This window comes from Chamaea fasciata, unplaced genomic scaffold (assembly GCF_029207755.1).
Source record: "Chamaea fasciata isolate MVZ Bird 193981 ecotype frontalis unplaced genomic scaffold, bChaFas1.0.hap1 SCAF_9, whole genome shotgun sequence".
Taxonomy (NCBI): domain Eukaryota; kingdom Metazoa; phylum Chordata; class Aves; order Passeriformes; family Sylviidae; genus Chamaea; species Chamaea fasciata.
In genome coordinates, this window is record NW_027094094.1 from 11,583,927 (window position 1) to 11,608,241 (window position 24,315).

The 24,315-nt window shown below is 39.4% G+C and overlaps 1 protein-coding gene across 1 annotated transcript in view; it reads right to left on the reverse strand.

Moving 5' to 3' along the window:
- Nucleotides 1-298: 298 nt before the first annotated feature.
- CFAP58 (cilia and flagella associated protein 58) overlaps nt 299-24,315 on the reverse strand; it is a 60,106-nt gene continuing 36,089 nt past the window's right edge. Inside the window, exons 15-18 of the mRNA XM_066190570.1 lie at nt 23,644-23,748; nt 6,216-6,335; nt 4,583-4,716; nt 299-419 (exon numbers count right to left, since the gene is read on the reverse strand). Coding sequence (XP_066046667.1) covers nt 299-419; nt 4,583-4,716; nt 6,216-6,335; nt 23,644-23,748 — 480 coding nt within the window. The remainder of the gene's footprint in view (nt 420-4,582; nt 4,717-6,215; nt 6,336-23,643; nt 23,749-24,315) is intronic.

Here is a 24,315-nt window from a genome sequence, read left to right on the forward strand (position 1 = left end):
GAAATATCTCCACTATCCATTTACATCCATGCAGGCGTCTGCTGGCATCAAATACACTGATTTGGTACACAGTTTGTAAAAAGAACTATGTTAATTCCAATATTAAATGTACAAAATAGAAATGCAATGTAAATGCAATATTAAATGTAATTCCAGTGTAAAAACATGCTTTATTATAGACAAAATACAAAATTTTCCTGAAGGTGAAACAGTGATTTCAGGAGATTCTGAAGCTCTTAAAATTACAGTTTCTCAAACAAGAAACTAGGAACAGGAATGTAACTAGATGAGTGCATTCCTAGACTGCAATTCTGGGAATGGGTTTGCTTAAAGGAAAGCCCCCCGTGTTGAAGTGAGGTACAGCAGCCTTGAGGGGTGGTAATTTCGTCCCCATATCAATGCTGGATTGCTCCTTCTCCCTTTAAATAGAAACAAAGAAACAGAAAATTCATATTTTATTCTGCAGCCCAGAGATGTTTACAAACTAAGGAAATCTGTGTCCTCCAGAGTTTCTTTGATTCAACCACGTATCAAGAGATAATTTAAAAAGTGTTGATTAAAGCCTGTTAGGATAAACCTCCAAGACTAGGTGTCTGTTTGGATCTAATTACAAAACTACTGATGAGGTTTGGAATTATTAAAAATTAGAAATAAATGAGCTTTCTTTGTGCTAGTTCCCAAAATGGTCAGAGCACCTCATTAGAGCAAGTATGTACATGAGCTCCATGACTTCAGATTTCTAATCACCATCCTGTTCTAGCTGGAATATGCCTGTTTTCAAACAAACAGCTACATGCATCAAAGGCCCAATGGGGAAGTTTTTTTTTCCTTTGTTGAGTTTTAATGAATATATAGTACTATGTGTCTTCACATTTTAACAAAGTTCCAGTGATAATTGCCCTGTCTGTGACATTTGCAGAAAACTAGCTGTGTTCCGTAGGTGCACTGACAGCCCTGGGAGTTTCTCCGTCTGAGAATCCAGGAGGTCTTGAATTTGATGGCCTTAAGAGGAGGGAAGGAGGGTTAGCTGGTTCCACTCTTACAAAGTTGGGGAGGTAAGTAGAGCACTACAAATATTCCAAACTCACTGTGATATACCTGGATTCTTCAGAAAGAGGTCCTGAGATACTTAAGATTAACCAAGTGGAGCTTTATGAATTTCTAGTTTATCATAACAGCAGAAGTCTCAAGGCTTTACAAAGAAGGTCAGCACCATTATTTTATTTCACAGTCACTGAGACTGAGACACAAATGTGAGTGCAATCACACTTTTACAAAAACTAGCCTTGTCACAAGAGTATCTTTGCTCAGTCTCTAGTAAGGAAAAACACTTCTGGAATTATTACTGTTCTATTTGCCCCTAAATAACTGTCAGGATAGGAAGAAGTTCAGAGAAACCATGTCAGATGTCTAGTTATGCATCCTTTTCCAAATTTGACCCATAAAGAGGTAGGAGAAAAGCCAAAAGATGGCACAGATGAACTCAACAGTGAAAACCCTTTATAACTGGTTTTTAATTGTATCAATGTAGCCCTAATGGATATGCCAGCTGACAGCACTAAAAACAAACATTCTGTATTCAGACAGCTTACCCCATCTCACTATTGGGCTTCCAAGTCTGGGGAGAGAAAATGATCCAGAACCCATGCTCATTTTTTCCTCATTCTCCCATGGAGACAATAAACAGATGTGCTCATCAGTATGGAAAATTCTATGCAACTGAATACTATAATATATTATGCAGAATTAATGTGCAACCAGCCACGTGCAAAAGCTCCCAGTCACTACTGGCATCCCTCAGTGAAGTTATTTACATATATAGGACTGCTGGATTAAGTCTCTGGTGTGGATTTAAGCTTCATATTTTCTCACAAATCCTTATCAATATCAAAATGGAATCCTGGTGCTAGAAGCAACTAGGAACATAGTGATGCAGAAAGGGTTCTAGAAGCTGAAGTTAAAAATAGGAAGAGATAGAAAAAGAACGGCTAAGACTACTGTGAAAAGCAACATTCAGAATTGGAGAGCTGAAAAAGAGGATTTCAAATTCACAACCAAAATCTTAAACACTGACTTTTCATTTTTAACACAAAACAAGGCTAAATTCCCACTGTCACAATATTCCTTCAGCATCACATGCAAAGCTGCATTTATTCAGTACCAAGATGTTAAATCACAACTCAAAGCTATCTTGTGCAAATCAATAAAAGCTTTAGATGATAACTTTGTGTAAGGTTATCTGAGAGTATTAATTCTCTTTTGTACCAGGGTAGTCAATAATGTTGTTAATGCTTTTGTCCTGACAGAAACCTCTTTTTATTAGCAAAACCAGCTACATTTATTTCAGACATGTTGTTAACATTAGCCAGCAAGATAGAGAATCAAGTCAGTGGTTTTCTGTCAGCTGAGATTTAGAGAAATCTGAGATTGTATGAATCAAATGGCCCTGGCTCAGTGGCCAGCACCCACACAGCAGGCACTGCCTGTCCAGCCCTGCCTGAGGCAGTAGTGGTGTGGAATGGCTGTATGGCAGGGAAGGGGGCTCCTTGGGGAAGAACCTGACTGCACAACAGGTTCTCTCTATTGCAGAAAGTCAGCAGGGTGTCTTGCACGACTGGCAGGTTAGAGGAGGGCTGCACAAGGTTGTTTCCCTTGCCAACGCAAAGCACAGCCTAGAGAGAGCAGAAATTGCAGTTATCCAGGACAGTATGCCCAGTTATGCCTCTGTAGTCTTCAAAGCAGGATGCAGTTCAACAGGCTTGACTGGGGTACAAAGCCATGAGGGACAGAGGAGAGCAAAGCCCAGCACCACCCCTCAGCTGCCACAAGACAAGAGAGGTGCAAGCCAGAGCTGGCAGCACAGTGCTGGCGCCTTCTGAGGCTGTGGTGGGGGCCACAAGATGCTGCCAGCCTGCAGAAGCACCACTAACAGCACCTAAATGTGCTTCCAAAACACAGATGTCACAAAGACACCAGGGCCCATCAGACTACAGACATGCTTGCCCAAAAGAACAACATGACAAGCTGCCCCATGGCAGGTATCTATCCTGGACCGATAAACAGCGTATCCAGCACTAAATGACTTTCAATATGAAATTCTTTCCACTGTATAACATGCCCCAGTTCAGCCACCATCAACTCAAACAGTATTTTTTGTTATATTTTAAAGCCATTATGTCCTTAACAAGTGGAGTTTTTATGACAGGAATTCATTCTAGGTGAGATACAACAACAAAATGTGGGTGAATTTCTCCTCACTTTATGAACAGAAAGAGACATGATTCCAAAATGGAAACATCAAATCTACTGTGAAGGAGACATTTAGCTGCTGGAAATGGATTATCAGGCATTATGGTAGCCTCACATATTGATCCTAAAGCTTCAGAATGGCCATTAGCACTGCACAATTGTTGCTAATTCCAAATATTAAGGTTACATTATGCAATTTGCAGATGGACAAAAGTCACTGTTTATTGCTGGTTATTTTGCTAATTCAGTCATCAGATCATTTGCTATCTGAAATGGGATTAAGGAAGAAGTGATAAAGGCAACTTTGAATTATATTCAGAAACTGTAGAGAATTGTGTGTAGAGAATTTCCTCTTTAGTGTGTGAGGAAAGACAAAACGCTTTCTGTGCATACAGAAAAACTTGGTAACAGATCACATCATCTGACTGCAGAAATCTAATAAATCTCTCATTAAAAGTAAAGTCCACCCTCAGCAGGCTTGGCAAGTTTTCAGACGACAAGCTGAATGGGGCAGTTGACTCACCTGAAGGATGGGATGCCATCCAGAGGGACCTGGATAAGCTCAAGAAGTGGGCCCATGGGAATGTCTTGAGGTTCCACAAGACCAAGTGCTGGGTGCTGCACCTGAGTCAGGGCAACCCCTGGCATCAATCCAGGCTGGGGGATGAACAGATGGAGAGTAGCCCAGCCCAGAAGGACTTGGGGGTGCTGGTGGGAGAGAGGCTGGACATGAGCCAGCCACGTGCACTCACAGCCCAGAAATCCTGTTGCAATAGGACAAGGGATAAGGGTTTTTAACTAAAGGAGGGTAGATTTAGACTAGAGATAAGAAGGAAATTTTCTGTTATGAGGGTTGTGAAAGACTGGCCCAAGTTGCCCAGAGAGGTGGGAGATGCCCCATCCCAGAAACATTCAGGGTCAGGTTGGGGCTCTGAGCACCTCATCTGGTTGGAGATGTCCCTGCTCATTGCAGAGGGGTTGGACTAAATGGCCTATAAATGTCCCTTCCAACCCAAACTGTTCTAGAATTCTATGCTTTGATGTCAGAAACAAGACACTAATCTGTGTTCTCTGGACACCATCTCATTGGTATGAATAATTTAACTGGACTGCAGAACATGTTCAGCAACATCTCGGATGGGTGTTCTTGTCCTGGCCATAGATCATGGTAAATCCAGACCAGACTGAAGTAACATGGAGGATAACATTCAGGAAAATTAGCCAAAAAAACTGTATCAACTCAGTCAAGTTTGGCCATACTCCGATCAAAAGAATCTAAAACAAAAATCTAGCTTATTCAGAAAGTTGTGTAGACAAAACTGGTTTTCCATACTTCTTCTGTTGCTCCTTGCGTTTCTGAGACAGATACTTCTTTTTCGCTTCCAGAAGCTCATTGTTAAGTCTTTCAATTTCATGTTTGTACTCCTTGCTCTGCGTTTCACACATACTCAGTTCTGAGGACAAAGCCTAATAAACAAAACACAAACAGCAGAAACAGGAGATATTACTTCACTTACACATAAGTGAGTACTTTTACAAGCACTTTCTCCTTTTATATTTGATGATGAAAGACATGATCATTTTCTACCACAACTCTTTTTCCATCCTGATGTTTCATTTGATTCACCTCTGTTCACCTAAAAACATCTTACAAAATAAAGGTTATGCCATTTAACCATAATACAACATGTAAAATACACTCCAAGCTTTATGGAAATGGCATTAATAGATACATTAGCTCTTAATTTCTGGGACATAAAGCTGGGCAAAAATCCAAAATTAAGGTCCTAATAAATCAGGAAATTAGCTGATAATAATGGGGTTTATTCACAGGGATGCACTGCTAAGTGGAGAAATTCAATCCACACAGGCAAAGTATTACCAGGCACTGTAAATATGAATACAAAACCACTTTCATGTGAATCAGTACAATTTTTAAAAGGAGGAGCATGCACAGTGCATGTTCTTTCTTTTCAAAAGGGTAATAGCTTGACCTGGCACCCCAAAATGGCATGGATGCCATCGGGCTACTGCATGCTGTGCCTGAAATACAAAGCAGCAATTGACTGCATTAAGGACAAATAAGGACCCTATAGAGAACTTCAAATCATGTTCACTTCAGCTAAACTTTGGCTTCTATTGTACATCTTCTACATTGTTTTTCTTCTCCATGGAAAGCTAAGATTTGCATAACAGCCTCTTTGTTTCCTAAGGGCCCATCTGCTCCTGCATTTTTTTCCTCGTGGTTAGTATAGACGTGATTATGATGCAGTGAACAGGAGATGATGACTTCAACAGAGAGAGGAGCTGCAAAAGTAGATGAACTCCTGGGGAGACTGATCTCTCATGCAGGCACGAAAAAGAGAAGAGCAGCTTATTCACAGAATATCATAGAATTTCTCTCAAAGAACCGCTTTGTAATACTATGCTTTTAAATTTTTCCACAAGATTCTTTTGGAAGCAGGAACTCCTCCCTCTGACTGACAAGGGGGTATACCAGGTTCCTCCTGACATCTCCACAAAATCTGCAAATCTAAATATACGTGTACACATGACAAGAGAAACAACAGTAACTTAAGACTGGATTCTCAGTATATTCCCACTAGTTTGTTAAATAGAAAACAAAGTGGCTTTGATTTGCTTCTTAAAGATATTAACAGTTTAAGATAAAGAGAAGGAGAATAAGCTGAATGAAAACCTGGCAGTATCCCAGAATGCCCGTGCAAAAAAACATACTTACAGCATCGTAATAAGCATTGTAACTCATATTGTAATAAGACCTTTCCTCTATTTTAATGAAATAAAGTAGCATATTTGTGCAAAAAAAGTTTGTTTGCTGCTCTGTGTTGTCCCTTGAGGAGATGCAGTGATAACCTTGCTTTCCTGGACTAATCCCCTAGGGCAGGCACACTGTTCATTGCAGACCTCCCTGCAGCCCCTCCCCAGGGACTGTGGGCACCTCTTACTTTGATCTGCTTCGTCTTCTCCCGGAGAACGTTCCGGAACTGCTGCAGCTGTTCTGCAGCTTCGGGCCCGGGCTGCCGGGCCAACACGTGCCTCAGTTCCACATACAGCTTCTCTTTTTCCTAAGGAAGAGACAAGAAGAAGAGCCCTTATTAAACTACTACAGCAGCAGCACAGCCTGAGAGGAAATCAACCTCACTGAAAATTGCAACTCAGTCAGGAAGGTATTTGGAGAAACAAATCTGCCTGTGTGTCACTAGCCATAAGGTATTTAAAGTTGTTGCGATAGCAATGGGAGAGCTCATTAAGATAAACATCCAGCTACTTCAAACCACGAATGAAATGCTCTTAAACACCATCACCAGCAAGCACGCTCTACCTCAGCAGTTACTAGAAGAGTATCCAGGGCTGGGAAATTAATGACGAGAAACTGTGCTTATTGCAATCTTTCTTCTTACGAGTCACACAGCCTTACATTAAGGATCAAAGCTTCACCCAACAGGATGTGAGCTGGCTATAGAAATGCCAGCAAAGGACTCTACAAAAGAGTTACTTCTTCCAAAGAAAAGCCTGCAAAGCACATGTACACACACACAGAGAGATTTATATATATATAATCTTTCAGTTTAACTGCAGGGGCTCTGGGCAAGGGAAAGAAATTATAAACAGCAACAATTATGACTAGCACAATTACCAAGTAATTTTTCTTTGTCATGTGTCTCCTCTTCCTTTATGCTGGAACAGTAATACTTGTGGGAGTTGGATATTGCCATGCCTGAAAAGAAACCACACTGTGGACCCACTTACAGCTTTCTGTACTGAAATGCTGCCTTCAGCTGTGTTTTGAGAGTGTACTTGTTTTTAGTCTGAGGAATAAAGCTCTGAAAAAAGCCACCTCCATGGTTTTGCACATAATAATAGTTTTAGTACCTACCCTGAAAAAATAAGATCATTAAGCAATATTATTTAGTAAGATCACGTCCTTTTCTCGTACATTGAAAAGTGGAATTAAAAAGGAGACTAGCAGACAAAAGATTTAACTGATGAAGACAAAAATGCCAAAGAGGAGGTAGGATAGGTGATTATTTACACTGGATTTGACAAAGCCCTTTTTAGCTGTCTTTTTTATAAGCTCCCTCTCTCTACAACTCTTACCACAGAATTCATCTGCTGATGTGGGAAATGGTGCCATCACATCATCTTGAATTGCTATATTTGGTCTTTCTCAATGGTTGAGCCAAGGTTTTCAGAAGTAGTTCGCTATTTTGAAGATGTAAAATTCTAGGTGTCCAGTCAAGAGCATAAGGAGTCTGGAGTTTTTAGACCTCATCAGTTTCTGAAAACTATGCACTACAATGGTACAAGTTGGGACCTCAAAATGGAATCACTTCAAATCATGCCTTACATTTGCAAGCATTGTTCTTAAATTCTGCAGATTACTGAGGAAGAGTTCCTTATAAATGAAATTGTTCACAGTTATTCTCTGGAAGAATCAAAACCTCCTGAGACTCAGACTGAGGTTTGCATAGCAGCAAATACTAAATTGATAATTCTTTCAGAGTGGAGAGTTATTATGCCACTTCATAGTGGTATTCCCACTTTATAGTGGTATTTCTACTACCGGCTTTTCTTTCTGAGGAAGTAAGATTTTACTGCAAGGTAAAAACAACAGCAAAACTAAAATCCACCTTGTCAAAATTTGGCCAGTCAAAATTAACATTTCAACCCTTAATGTATCATGTATTTGTATTTTGTAATGGTGTAATGGTAATTTGGATAAATATGGGGCAACTGATAGATTGAAGGTCTTAAGTGCAATCGTTTTCCAATTTTTTTCTCTCCCTACCCTCTGCAATGGCTAACCAAGCTCTTCAAACACTGTGCAATGGTGTGTATAATAACCTCATTCAGAGACAAAGCATACAATTCTGTTGTAAGGAGAACCCATTTTATGCAGCAGACACTTGTTAGGTGTCCAATGTATATTGTATCCATAATCCAACAGAGGGAGAACCAGATGTCTTATAATGCATATCCTGCCCTTCCTTGCTCAGCACTGTCCATCTCTTTTACATCTAGTCAATTAACTTGTCATGGGGTTAGAAGAACCATATGTCAGCAAAACATTAAAAGAAAACCCTGGATGCTTCTTTCCTCATCAGCAGAACCTTGTATTCACAGGTTGGCATTTCTAAAACTTCTGAAATTTTACCACAGAATCCAAAAAATAAATTAAACAGAAATTAATTAATTTCAATTAATTTAAAAACAGCAACCACAAGAGCAAATCTATGTGAGTCACAAGGTGCATGTGCTTCCATCTCTACACATAAAAAATCCGAAATGACCAAGAAAAATATATCAGCACAAATGCATAAAGAAAAACTTTGTTTTCTGTAATATATTGTCAATCCATTACAACTGTGTTTCTTTGACTCATCCCAAACTGCCTCCCCTCACATTCCCCTCAATCCTCATGCCAGGCTGCATCACAAGACACATCTTTCCACAGTTCAGAGGTTTTGAGATCAAGGAACTCAGAGTCACAAACACGCAGCAAGGCACAGCTCTTCTTCCTGAGGTGAAGGAAGATCCATCAAATCTCTGTAAATCCACGCTGTTAAGTCTTCACTGGTAAGAGTAATGTAACTGGGTTCAGATCAGGTCTAGGCCAGTGACAAAGCTTTCTACAGGATCCTTCCACCACAAAATTCCTATGGAATTCAGTAGATGTGTGACTGTAGGACTTAGCCCATAACATCAGTGATCTTCACTAGTTTATTACACAAACTAAGCCAAGATGATGGTGGAGAGATGATGGCACATTCATTTTGTGTATGTAGGGCACACTGGGACACTCAGGTTGAGAATTACAGTTAAATTTCAGGCATTCCGAAGAGAATTTCAGCACCTCTGTGAACACCTGCTGTAAAAATTCTGCAAATAAAATTGCACATTATTGTTAGAACAACCCTTCCTGTCTTAGATTTCTTTCCCAGGGGATCTCCAAGGAGCTCAGAGATCCGTCTGTAGGCCCAGCCATGACAGTAATTTTCTCCATCCCTAAGTCTCTCACCCATTAATTTGGAGACGGAGGGTGGGGAAGTAAGCAGTGCTTTCCCCTAAATTTAACTAGGTGCTGTCTCAGCCATATTTTGTATTTCTCCTGGCCTGCTTGCTCTACAGCAAATATAGAAAAAATAATGTTCTTCTGCAGAAAACTGGCTAGCATTTGGCAAATTTCAGTTGATTGTCCAGGATTAGGTGGTGATGAGTTGGCTCCATCTTCAGCAAGAAGAATCACTTTTGCCAGCAAAATCCTACTGCAAAAGAAGTTATTGCTGCTGACCAGCACAGCCCCATTTGCTTTTGCATGTGAGAAGAACCATCAGTACCATCAGACACATTCCCAAAGTGACAGCAAGGCATTCACAGTCATTGACAGGGAATAGGAAGCATTCACCACTCCCATGCTGTAATAGAGCTCTAAAGATGTGATCCCATTCTGTGTCATCCTGTCCCTCACCATGACACCAGGAAATGGCACATCTTGTTAGTTAGCCCAGGGTTTTACTCTGAACCAGAGATGATGGATGACCATACATTTAATGAAGATGTATTCACAGCAGAAATAGGCCCTGCAGTCCCAGCTTCCTCATTTTTATCAGCTTCTTTCCAAATAGATAATTCAACAAATTTACCTGGCATAGCAGCACCCCAAGAGCTTTCTCCACTAGACCTACAAAAATCCTATTATGCACCAAAAGCTTTCTATCACATGAATTACATAAAAAAAAAAATCCAAAAGACTTTGCATCAGAGTAAATTTAATTTATGTCAGTTCCTGTCTCCAGCAACTGAGCTAAAGAAAATATTCAACAAGATAAAGATGTAGTGCAAAAGTGTGTGCAGTGTGTGGCAGCAGTCCTTAAAAAATTCAACCTAAATAAAAATTCTTATTTTAATTAGTAAGGTGGAACCATGCAAGCACTCTACAGTTCCTCATGGCTTTGGTGGGGATAACAAGTCATTGAACATGCCACGGGGGATTTCTTGTTTATTGGCACTATAACCAAAATGTCAGTGCTGTGTTGAACTCCAGAGGCATTTTGTTTACGATGTCATGCAGCAGCAGAGCATCCTTAGGGGTGGTGATTCCTCTTCATAAGTGTTACACAGGACATGGAAATCTGGATTAAATATATACATAGACATACATATCTAGTCATAGCCATTTTAGCTGTACAAGCCCTACATTTATTTGCTATTGTGTATACCAAGCAGTAGCTGTTGGCATAGGACATCTATCTTTAGAATTTTTATGAGGTAAAGAAAAAAAATTAGCATATGGTGACCTTCACAAATTTTATAATAACAGAAGAAAATTGCCAGTAGCACTGTGAGAAATGTGCAGTGTAAACTTTCTCTGTAAACACTTTCCAAAAGCTACTGCTCTTTCCTGTCTATTCCACATCCATCAGCAAACATCCTTGTAAGGATGCTGTTCCCTAGAACAGCTCCTGTTTTCATTATCACCTAGACACTTCTTTAACTGTCCAATGTGAGATTTTTTACTGGGTAAATTAATTATGTTTGAAAGAGGACACTGAGGCCCCTTCACAGTGCAGCAACACTAACACTGCATTAGAAGTTTTGGGTTTTCCTGTGAAAACCACCAGCTTGAAGGAGCCTGGGATAATCTCCCTTTGGTGAAATCTGCAACACTCAAACTTGTCTTGTAATTCATTTCTCCAGTTGATAATAATGCTTCTGAAGAACAAATCTGTTTCCTTTGGCACAGAGCAAACTGCACCAAATTGACTGGCATTCTCAAAACACCTTAATGAGAGAGGGAAAAAACCACCTTGGAGCATCTTGTAAGGTCTTCACCCTCGACTGTTTTTTGCAACAGCAAGAGCTGAATGCTGCAGTATCACCATCTTCCAGGAACAACCAAGTATGAGCATTTCCACCTGGACTGCAACTGCAACTTATTTTTATCACTATTGCTAGGAACTGTTACAATCAGATCTTCCCTAATAAGGGTGTAGGAAAACATTTTTTTTTTCCCCATGAACACACAAATAACTTACATAAACACCTCTCCTTTCAACTTCTGAACTCTGAGAAACAAATTTAACAATCTATCCAAAGAAAATGGCACGGATGTGTCTTGCTGAAAAAACAGCTGCAGTACCCTTTTTATTGTTGACATCACACAAGAGTTTACAAAATCATTAATCAGAGTAGATCATTTAATCACAGTGTTTCTACTTTACATTGCAGAAGATTATCAGTTGATTAGCTCCTACATGTGTGAGCAGAAATACACTCACATACACACATGAAAGTGAGCTGTTCCTTGAAGGTGAGAATTACCCCTGACATGACATGGATTGATGTAAATATTCCAACTATTTTCACAGTGCCTGCTGCTGGACAGTTGGGTTGAAGAGAGCTCTAAACAAACCTTTGTTTTGCATTCTAGTAGCAGTTTGTCTTAAAGTGACCTGGAGGAGATTAGAGGTTGATAAAAATCTTATCAACAAGTTTTCTAAATACTCTAAGTGAATAAGTCTACAAAGCAAATGAAGGGAAACCTTTTACTGTGCAATAATTACTTTATACAGGGTTCTAAGCAAAAAAAAAAAATTAAGTCTCTTCTTCAGATCTAGACTATTTGACTTAAAACCTCTGTATTTTAATGTCAGTGTAACAGCATGTGTTTCAGCTATTCAATAGCCATTTAGATTTTTAAAATTTTAGATGAATCAAAGGACAATTATCACAGCTGTGCTGATAATGATTAGCTGTTCCTGCAGGTAATACCTTGGGATGAGGATTCCCAGTAGACCCAGCTTCTGTTCTCAGTTAAGACTGATCTGACAGGTGACCTTGAAGGGTCAGAGAGATTGCAGAGCTCCTCCTAGAACTATCTATTTTTAAGTTAGGCACCTACATCTCTTTAGTCACCTGCTTGACTTAGATCTTAAGATTTCCCTGAAAGATGAGAGCACTTTGCTTCAAGTCCTTTGGTGTTCTGGAACTGCCACCTTTGAACAGCTGTCTCAAAGTCAAGCCACCACTTAAATCTACAATACCTGTCCAACAAGGCAGTAAAGCCTACATACATCTTTTTGACAGGACAGCAGAGTTCCTCTGCATACCTCAAGTATCTCAGGGAAGAAAGACTAGTCTCCTGTTACACTTTGGAACCTATTAAGAAATAACAGGACATCTAAGAAACACACACAGCAATTCTGAAATCATGAATGTTTTAATGCATGGCTTCCTTCAGACTCACTGTAATTAGAGCTAAGCCTCTGCTATTCTTCAAGGAGTTCTCTTTCAGCTCCCCTTGCCTGATTCTTAAAATTCAAAGAAACAGAAACAGGAGTAAAGGAAGGGGAAAGACAGTGAATCCTAATGTCCATGTAAAGACAACTGCTGTGCTCAAGTGTCCCATGCCCTGTTTAAGATTCCAGCTTAAAGATTAGACAGGCATGGGAAGCCTTGAGCTCTGAGAGGTGCTCCAAGAGGTGCTCCAAGAGGTGCTCCAAGAGGTGCAGCAAGTGGCTGACTGATACACCCTACTTGGCAGAGACTCTCCCTACCGAGTTTCATGGCTCCTGTGCACTCAGCAGCACATTACTGGATGTGTCAAGAGAAGAGTGGAGAAATGGCGTTCTTTCAACACCTGTTTGTGTCCTCCTATATCCCATTTTAAGCCAGCTTTCTAAAAAACCCAAGCAGCCACAGTGACTCTGCCTGCCTTCCTCTAACAGCTGCAAAACAGCCTTAGCTTCAGCATCTTGCTGCATGTGTTCCCTCAACAACAGCACCATTCACAGTAAGAATGCAAATAAAAGAACTGGGATAGAACCAATCTAGTCTGTCCCTGTGGAACGAATTTTTTGGTGGGGTTTTGATGTTGCTGCAGCTTTCATACAAGATAATAACCCACCACTGACTGGGATGCTGTAGATTGTCCATATCTTGCTGCTGAGGGAAGAGCAGAACACTCCTTATCTCAACACAAGAACACCTGCCAAACAGTGAATACGGAAGATGTACCTCTAGCTCTGGGCCACCCTATAGAATACAGGCTTGTGAATGTAGTGTTACACTGCTGCTGCACTCCTCCAGTATTTCAGCTTCTCTAGCAGATTCTGGATGGCTGACAGTCAGTATCGGATCGCTGCAGCACCACAAAGTCTGTGCACTGCAATGTATTCAGTCAGCACAGCGAGTCATTTATTTTCCCTTAACAAGATAACTGGTTGATTAATATACTTTACCCTGGGGTGCACAGCAGATTTATTTCCTTCTCAGATACATGCTGAACACAGGAATGAGGAGTAAACAAGGTTGTTTTCAGTTATTTGTTATTTACTGGAACAATTCTTGAACTTTTTTTATCCAAGCTTTATTCTAGCAAACTAATGCCGAAGTTAAGGGCAATTCTGAGTAAGAATTTAGGATTGGGTCATTTTACAAAATATTTTCAGTCTAATGATACAAGGTATCCATACCCCGGATTCTGGGTTCAAACCAGACACAATGCATTTGAAAAAACCACTTTGGTGATCAGTGTTTCTGTTTTGCTGATGCAGATTACAGATGACAGTGCAGTGTCTTAGGTTCTTATATGGCATCTTTGTTTCAGTATCTGCATGGTATTAAATCTTTATTGTACTCATCCTGAAGAACTGCTTCCAGCCAGGGCAGTAATCCTCCTCTCATTCTACAAGAGTTCTGGACACAAAGAGTTATTACATGAATTGCCAAAGTTCACTAAAGCTCCTTGAAGACACACAGGAATGAAACTCAGTCACCCAGTCTCCCAGGACCACCATGCTGGTGGCTGTGTCAATACAATCCGCTCCTTGCTTTTCAGAAATAGCAGGCCTGGGCTACAACAGATGGTTACAAATGTGGGAGAAAACTACAAGAAGCCACAGTGTACTTGAACACAACAACCTCTTCAGGCATCCTAAACTTCATGGACTGGGAGTGCATGTATTAGAATGCAGGACACAAAACCATGCTTGACACTCATCTATGAAGGATAGTATTTGTGTAAATAAAGCAATCCTGCTTGATGAGGAGGGATGAAATCTGATGACCCATTAGAGTTCTCTTTCAAGCTCGAACTCAAGTAAATTATCAATTTGTTTTAAAAGCTTGTAAAACAGATTCAGCATTCACGTGTATTAGCCACCAATAAACCCTAAGGGATTTTTACTCTGCCTTCAAGTTCCTCAGCTTTGTAAATGACATCTGAATATTTCTGACCAAAACATCATTATATGAGCTAAAAACAGTGCAGATCCCCAGAAGTTATTTTCTCAAATACACTGGCACCTTGCTTCTGTCCAAATCCATTTATCATGGGAAATCTGTTTTGTTTATGAGGGCAGGGTAGTTTCACAAAGAGACAGTAAAAACTATCTCTTCCACTAAGAAAACTGTTCACCAAAAGTATTTCGTTTGATCACTAGGTAACCTGCTTTGCTTTGCATTTCTCAGTGCCAGAAATATTTGCACTATTTTTACTGGAAAATTATTTTCTCACCTTAAAGAGCAGCCAATTATCTTCCTCTGGTGACATTAAAGTGATCAGCATACTTCCTACCCATTTTTTCAAAACCATGTTTAAACAAACATACCAGAAAAAAAAAAAAAAGCTATTTTTCTGGGAAGACTTTATTCTCTTCCAATTGAATTGCAACATATGTGGGAGGAGGGAAAGAATCTAAATGTCAGTGTGTTTTTAAGAGCAGTTTATAATGTTGTAAATTTCTATAGCATGTAACACCTTCTAATTCTAGATGGACTGAGATTAGAAGGTCTAAAATAAACTAATGTGCCAAGACGTGTATGGAAAGATGCAGAAATAGAAATCAACTCCCTTCTGAAGAGAGCTAGGGCAAGAACCGAACATTCCTCAGATATCTATTGAATTATTAAAGCTTACACAAAACTTTCAGGTAGATATGTAGACACTCAAGAGATCTTCACACAAGTGACTCATACCTTTCATGTTTTTGAGATATGATTCCTTCCTACATCATCACAGGATTGCATGTGAGCCCTGGTAAATTGCACCAAGATTTAACACAATTATCCTACAACTGGCTTAGTGTGAGTGGTTCTGCCCTACTAACCGAACCCTATTGGCTACATAATCAATTTTTTAAGAATTAAGTAAGTTAATTGGGAAAAAATCACCAGTGTCAGAACAAAAGACACTAGAAATATTCTAATTCCATGGAAAAATCATCATGCCAGGCACAGAATCACTGGAAAACATTACCCTTCAATTTAAAACCAATATTAAATATAAAACATCTCCACTTGGAGTCAAGGCTAAAATCCTCATTCAAAGTCCTAGTTTATCAATGAACTTTTCAAACACAACCAAAGGAAAATAAAAGAATGGCACAAGAAGGAAAAAATCTAAGAGTAGTCCTAAAGGATGACTTGATGCATTAGGTACCTCCATATCTCACTTCATACTCCATTGGAGATTCCAGTCCAAATAAGTTTCAAGGTATTGGACTGAATTTATTTTGATGGCACTAATTCAGTAGACTTTTATGCATCATAATATTGAGCTGGTAATGAGGTGTTTTTTATCCATCACAAGTTAGAATTGGGTTGCAGCCAGAGTTCATGGGCACACATTATTTTTTCATTTGAAAAAAGAACAGAGCTTGTCTTTGGAGTCTAAATCAAGGCTATTCTTACAGTGTGCCTTTGACACATCAGCCTAATTCCGCATGACACTGGGGAAGTAAACTTTTTCTTTATGATTCATATCCAACTGAAAGCCAAAAAGTAAATGTTAGGCCTGAGTCCTTACGGTATTTCCCATTTCTGTATTTCAATGCAAATCCTTTGAAATTCTGGTCACCAGCTTAGAACTGGAGTCATAACCTCAAACCTCACACTCCATCAGGTACTGTTTTCTCTCTCTTGTTTCCTTAAGGTACATAGCAACGCCTTAGTTTTTTATAAGGAAAAAACTTATTTTTCTGTCTTTCCCTCCCCTCCCCCTACATCAGGAATCGTTTGATCAATGGCTAGATATTTTGGCAGCTTAGCTTTCTCAGAATCATAGAACAGTATGTTGGAAGTAAAGCTCAAGATTAATATGGTCCAATCATTCTTTCATTCCTATTTGCTTATATTGGTGACCAATATACATCTATGAGAGCAAACAGTAAATTTGTATCTCTTTAATGGGACGACTCATACAAGGACTTTGGGATTAGATCTTAAATTGACACCCTTTAAATCTCTGAATCATAGAATAGAAGGTTGTAAGGGGACCTCAAGGTTCATCTGGTCCAGCCATTCTCAGCAAAAGAATCATCTAGACAAGATGGCCCAGTTCCCTGTCCAGATGGATCTTAAAAGTGTCCAGTGTTAGGAAATGCACCACTTCCCTGGGGAGATTATTGCCATGCCTTCCAATTGTTCTCATTGTTAATGACTTTCCTCTTGTGTGCAATCAGAATTCCACAGGAGAAACCTGTACCTATTACCCCTATCTTTGCCATGTGATCCCTTGTAAAAAGAAAATCTCCATCTTCTTTTTAACCACCCTTTAAATACCAGAACATAGTTATAAGGTCTCCCCTCAGCCTTGTTTTCACAAAGCAAAACAAATCCAGTAATTTCAGACTTTCCTCCTACGGCAAGCTTCCCAATCCTGTGATCATCTTTGTGGCCCTCCTTTGGGCCCACTCCAGCCTGTCCATCTTTTTTATATAGCAAGGACAAAAACTGACCACAGTATTCCATGTGTGGCCTGACAAGTGCTGAGTAGAGCGGAATAACCTCTGCCCTTGTTATTCCATCAGGAGTAACCTGATGTCCTTGTTGACATAACCCAGCACTTTGTTGCCCTTCTTTGCTTCAGCAGCAAAATGTTTACTCATATTGAGCTTGCTGTCCATCAGGATGGCCAGGTCCCTTTCCAGAGAGCTGCTCCCCAACCAGGCAGATCCCAGCCTGTCCCTGCACTCCTGGATGGAATTACCCAGCTGTAAGATCTTACACTTGCCCTTGTTGAACTCCACTCTTTAAAAGCATTGTTGCTATTTCACTTCTCCTATCCAGCAGTGGGCCAATATTTTCCATCTGTTTCTGCTTATTGTTTACATACCTGAAGAGCTCTTTCTTGTGGTTTTTGACAACTCTGGCCAATTTCAGTTCAGTTAGTGGTGCAACTCCTTTGTGCTGATATGTTTATGCCAACTACTGTCTATGCAATTAGATGCAATTTTACTGGCAGGAATGTCTTCTGCCATTCAAGAGCTGGTATAAGCTAAATCAGAAAAGTGACTTTTTTACTGGTAGAAATGGGGCTTTTAAGCATGAGAAAAGGCCTAGAGCTCAATATACTCACCCCTTTAATTGAGGGCTGAGAGAACTGCTAGCTTGAGCTGCAAGATAGGGTATTAATCCAGTGCTTCCAGAGGAAGTCAAATCCTCCAGGAAACAGACATAGAAAAGCACCAAGTCCTACTACACTATAAAAAGCTAAAAAGAAAATTTTCCTTTTCATTTTTGGATGGAAAATCCCTTCAAAAGGCTGACTTCATATATAAATGATAAAGGAGCAGTAAAGAAAGGACTGCATTTTGGCAGTGGATTTTGCAGTTCACCTGTAAGTTTCAGTGCATACAAAGCGCTCTCCCAAGCTACCTCTGCTGAAATCTCTCTAAAGACAAGATGACAGAGGAACAACAATGGGCAGGTCAATAGAGACTTTTAGGGATTCTACAGTCATTAGTTTCCTGAAGCGAATTGCAGTTATTTTTTATGAAAATAGACAATTCTGCCAAAAAAATCCCCAGCTCGGACTCTGCACCCCACCTTTAGCATGCAAGTAGGTTATACTCTCAAATCCAAGTAGAATCTACACTGGGCACCAAAAAAATGCCAAATTTGAGAGGGTAAAATACATCTCAGCCACTTTGAAGATGTAAAGATATTATCTAAGATAAAACTCATCTGGGCCTTAAGAATACCAAAATAAAGGTAGGGCACAGGGAGAGTATTCTCTTTTTTACTCTAGCAGGTTGTCTGATGAGAAAATCTCCTACTCAGCATTTGAGCACACATTTCTCTTATGTGGAAGCTGCTTGAGCACTGTGAAAAGAGTGAAGAGCTTAGCAGAAGCATGCCTCATGAAATTCCCAAGTTAGGGAAAGAAACGATTTTCAGAAGGACTAGGCTCCCATAAAGTGGGCTGAAAAAAACCACCACGAGATTAAAAAAAAAAAAGTATTTTATATAATAAAGGGGGGGGGGGGGAGCATAACAAATACAGGGAAGCAAATCCCCAAGCTCCTTCATTTCTTGGGAGAAAACTTTGATTTCAATAGATGCCAACCTGTATAAACCCACATAGTAACACTGTTCTAAAGCAGATTTCTCCATGAAACTATAGTACCAGCTCTGAGAAATAAAGATGGCTATGTATATGTTCAGACACTATAGCAACGAGCACCTCAAACTGGATAGAACAGCTCCACTACCAAGTTAGCACAAATAAAATAAAACATCTGCCTATTTTGAGTGTTTCGCTACTGAATTGAGTCATCTCTCTAATATATTCATTCACACTCCAGGACAAGAATGGAAATTATTTTATTCCCTTTTTACTTGATGTGAGGCATGCACAAGCTAAGTAGCCTGCCCAAGGTCACAGAGAAAAGTCTCTCCCCTTCCTCTGTCTCACAATACCTGAAATGGAACTGGGCTGGAGACAGCAGCATCCCTTCAATTCCTCCTACTCTCTGTCACTGGGACAGTCAGTTCTCTGGAGGGATTGAAACTTAGCTCAAAACTTGGCTCAATGCAAGGACATGTGGGTGCTATCTGGCTGTAATCTCTGAGTCAGATACATGAGCTAATGATGCCTTTTGCCTTTGCAATCTTTGAACTATGAGCTCAAGACACAGTCAGCACATCATCGCATCCTGACTGCCCAGTCCTGGGCTCTGCTGACAACTTAAAACAACAGCGATTAAAAATATGCATGCAGAGAAGAACAATGCTACACTACTACATGCAAGGCTTAAATAAGACACTTGCCTTTGCCTCCCTGAATAAATAATCTAGGTTGCACTTTCTTTTGCATTTATGAACAATCTTCTGAGATGACTGACAAAAGAGATAACTGACATGTAATGTGAATCTTTATGCTGTTATCCATTCCAAGACATGCAGCTGAATAAAATTCTGCTCAGTCAGACATAAAATCAAATTAGAGGAGTTCGCTCTGAAGAGAAAGAACTAAATTTGAAACAAATAAAGCAGTGCATAATTCACTTTTAATGGGATAAGTTCCTAAAATCACACTAATCATAATCCTAACAAGGTAATACTTTCCACTGCCAGTTTACCATATCACTGCTCAGTACACAGCAGAGCACAGCTTCTGTCACATGAGGGATTTGCCCCACAAGCAAAGTGAGCAACTGTATTTTTGCAGTCAGGATTTGCAGAGCACTCCTGTTTATCAACAGTTATTCCTTATGGCCTTACAACACATGTCATTCATCCCACACGTATTCACAAAGACCTTCACCCATCAGTGAGATCTCCTGGATAACACACAACGTATTTCTCCACAAAGCCCTGCAATATTACTCAACAGTTTAGAAAAGAACCAAAAAAATGCTCTGTCTTGACTGCATAAATTCAGAAGGAAGGTAATGGTTGAGACAGGAAAACTGGCTATCTCTGAAGTAACATTTTCTACATTTGGAAAAAATGCCACTGGATTTTTATTGACTATAAGTATTCAAGACCTTGGGTTTGGATCTGATTTTTAAGACAGCATTTTTCATCAGCACAGCAGCTCGCAACTGTGAGAATGCCTGTATTAAAAGAGAAAGTATGACCACCTGCTTTGCAGCTACTCTTCAAAGTAGCATCTCAGGATGACCACATTTATTTGGTATATGAGAGCTGATACCTTATAGCCCAAGATGCTGTGGTGACAGGACACAGATAAATCGGAAACAAGAAAAGTCTTTAGAATTTCTCTAACATAGGACATCTTTTTACACCTTTACTAAAATGTTCAACTCTGAAAAGCTGTTCTAGCAAAACCCAACATTCAGCATGCTGCATATTCACTATCTTTCAGCATACGTCTGATCCAAAAAATGTGCCCTGATGACCAGTTAAGAGAGATTTTTGCATGAGATTTTAGAGTCAAGCTGTATTTTTCCTGTATTGTCAGCAATCTAAATTTTTTGACTGAAATATAGCAAATCATTCTTTTAAACATGTAGCATGGATTGTAGCTTGCTTCTACATCTGCCTCAGTTTTTAAGAAATGACTGGTTAGAAACAATGAAAAAGCTAATAAAAAGGATATGATCAAATGCACATCAGGAGCAGGTAAAGTAAGCAGATGCTTTTCTACACAAATCTATATACTGTGATCCTTATTTAGCAAAAATTTCCATTTATATATCCAGCTGAAACCTTGTTCCCTGCACTTTTATTTAAAAGACCATTTACCAAAATGTAAAAAAAGAAGACAGAGTTACAGAGCATACAATACAAATGGAATTATTTTTCCCTTATAAAAACATTACGGCTCTGCATGAGTATGCAGCAGGGTGAATACCCTACAAATCAAACTGCAGGTTGCTGACACTGGGCTCAACCATTTTCTCACATTGGTTATTTCTAAACTCCAAAGGTGTTTTTAATGCTCAGTATTCAACACACAAGGTTTTTCTCTACTCTATTTTATTAATACACTCTGATGTGAGGGAATTTATGCTTCCTAATATGCACATTAGAAACAGATACAAGCTTCACCTTAAACAAATATCCTATTTTCTAGCATGATGGCCAAACACACACATGAAAAATGATTATGTATGGCAAGCAAGAGATTAAGATCATTTTAAAGCTGATACACCCAATGGCTATGCCCTTGTTACAGGGCAAGACGTGAATGAAGATGACTGGGAGTAAGGAAGTGTGACTTATGCAAGTAAACATAACACAGGGATAGCAGTCGTTCTCTGACCTAATAAGTTTGTATCCCTCAGTGTGCAGGCTCCAGCTCTGAATATGGGGGATGTTCTGCCAAGCAGGCACAGGCCAGTCATCAGCAATTCCCCCACTCCTGCAAACAAGCAGTGACTGAACTGAGCTGAGCTGACTTCCAGGAGAGACCCATAATAAAGAGATGCTGAATGCCTTTAAGCATGAAGGGTTTACCAGGAGTTAAAAAAAAAAAAAAAAAAAAAAAAAAAGAGAGAGAGAAGAACTCTCTCAACACACAAATTATATTGAGGGAACAAAATTAAAATTCCTGAAATTGGATCTAAATTATGGCTATTTTCTAAAGTTCAGTCAGGATCAAATCCTACACTACCTTGTTAATACTTTGCTTCAAATACACTTCAAATCTTTCAAACTGCCCAGAAGGTGGTTTAGTGAAGCCACCCTCCTGGTGTGTGAAACTCAGCTCACTCCAGAAAGCCAATGTTACTGTTCTGTTTATTTCCTTCTGCTGGAAATGTTCCTTAGGCTCACTCCTTCACCACAGCAGTTTAGATTTGGTAACATTCCTTTAGTAAGTTATTAGTGAGGGTTTTGCATTGGTGAGTATCAGGGTATGATTTCACAACAGATACTATCATCATACCAAGGACTACCAGTCCAAATAATACTAAAATGCCTTGTACCAGGTTATCCAGACACTCAGCAGAATCAGCTCTGCTAGTACACGTATTTGTGCTCATTGTGCCTGTGAGCTATCCAGCAGCACACAGAGCCCTTCAAGGGAATGAGCTGGGAGTTGCTCTCCATCTCTGGCTACCTCCTCATACCCACACCCTGTTATGAAAGAGCCCTATTTCAGTCATTATGGAGGACTCAAAACTCTGTGGAAAAACAGAAAAGAGCACAGAAACTTTGATGTTAAATCCCTGAACGCAATGTGGAGCATAGTATTTTTTGCCTTTACTATTATTTCTCTGAGAGAAACCTTCATTTCAGCATTGTTACACAGGAAATTGGTGCCTGAATTAAGAACACAAAGGAATTCATTAGCAATTCTATCTGTAATAATTAAGATTTTACATAGCCAAACCCTGTCTTAAATCTAGAAGAATAATAAAAACATCATTGAAGGACCATTGCAGAGACAAAAAGATCATACCAATGGCTAGTATAGTAATGTAAGCTCAAAAACCTACTATTTCAAAGATTTTCTTGGGCAGGCAACTTAATACCTCTGTATCTCAGTTCTTCAGCTGAAAATAAAGATAATAGCAAAATGGGAGCATACTAAGGATAAGGCCAGATATGCAGTAGAGACTATGTAAAATCTAACAGAATTTATTTTGCGCATGGGTAAAGCACAGTAAATCTGAAGCTATTTTTGCTACATTGTAAGCTAACTATTTCAATGACAGCATTTCAGTGCTATGCAACAAAGATCACATTTTTCTAAGCAGAGGAATAATACACCATACATTACATTCAAATGAAATTTCAGATCAATGTTTTCCTATGAAACAATAAATAGAGACAAACCCTGTTTTGATAAGATCTGCTGAGCTTCTTCTCAAGACAGAGGGAGATTCAGGTCACATTTTACTCTCCCATGAGTGATACCCAACACAGGCATCAAGACTATTAGGGTATTGACAATGTTGAAATCACACTTAGAGCTGGTAATCTGTAGCTATCCCTACAGTCACCAGAGAGACCAGATTAACACCTCTGGTTAAAGCCAGGACTCTTTGGAGTCCTTCTCTGTTATATTTGATAGCAACGTTTGCACTACAGGAATACAGTCTTTGCTTCATTCGACAACATAAATCTTACTGTTACCCCTGGGGTTAAGGGACATCTGATAAAGTTTAAAAAAAGATAAGCTATCACAAAAACTATTTTTTGGCAAAGTTCAGCACAAAAACATGAAATCAAACATGCCTCAGACAGCAGCATATCTAAATCACAGAAACTCGTTAGGATTCCTCCTGCCAAAAGCCAAGCTAAGCACAAATGGAATCAGGAATTTTTCTTCATGGCCTGGTCATAACATACTTGTTTAAAATGACAAAGAAAAACCTTTCAAAAAGTCTAAGACTGACTTGAAGACTAATCTATGACATGAATAAACCAAAGCCAACTTTTAACTATATTTTCCAGAGCTGACCAGGTATCAGTAACCAGAATATAAAATCAACTAATCTGATGCTGTTTGTTCTCTTTCAGTGAGTCAGTGCTGCCACCTAAAGCTATCTAAAGGGCAGGCAAAAGAAATCCAAAGTCGTGCATCGAAATAACATTCAAAAGCACGTCAGTAGACAGAGAATGCGGAGTAAGTCAAATATATTAATGATTTATAACTAAATAACGATGCTGCAGTACCTGAAGGAGAAATTCTTTCTCTATCACTTCACCTGTCTTGCTGATAAGACGCTTCTGTAATCTCTGTACTTTCAGAATCAGCTCAAAGGTAGTGGGGTCTCTGGCCTAGGAAAGAGCAAAGGAGTCTCAAAAATTATGCATGATAACAAGTTACTGTTTCTTTTTTTGCAAATGAAAACCATACTATCTCAGTGTTTAAAAATAACAAGTATAAAAGGGGGGTTAGGGGAGGGTGCATTCAGGTTTTTTTTAAACAACTGCATGTATACAAGCAGTCTTAGAACTTAATATATAAATTTTAGCAGCAACTGGAACTGTTCACGGACAAATTAAGAGCAGTACAAGTACTTCCTGCTGTTCAAGAACTTCAAACAGTGCCAACTTCGTTTCTAAGGAGAAGATTTTTCTATTGAACAAAAGAAAGACTAACTGCAATTAAGTCTTCAAACAGGCGGATAATTTATAGGAACAAATTTGGGGGTACACTGATGAATTATTACAGGGTTCTAAAGTGTCCGTATGTGCGAAATACCATTCTTCAACGGAATTAAATGCTTAAAATGGTGACAGAGTGTTTGCACTGTACTGTTGCCTTCTACCTAAATAGACCATAAGACCTGGAGATAATAGATGACTGTCTCTCCATCCTTTCCTTTTCATTCTTTTGACACA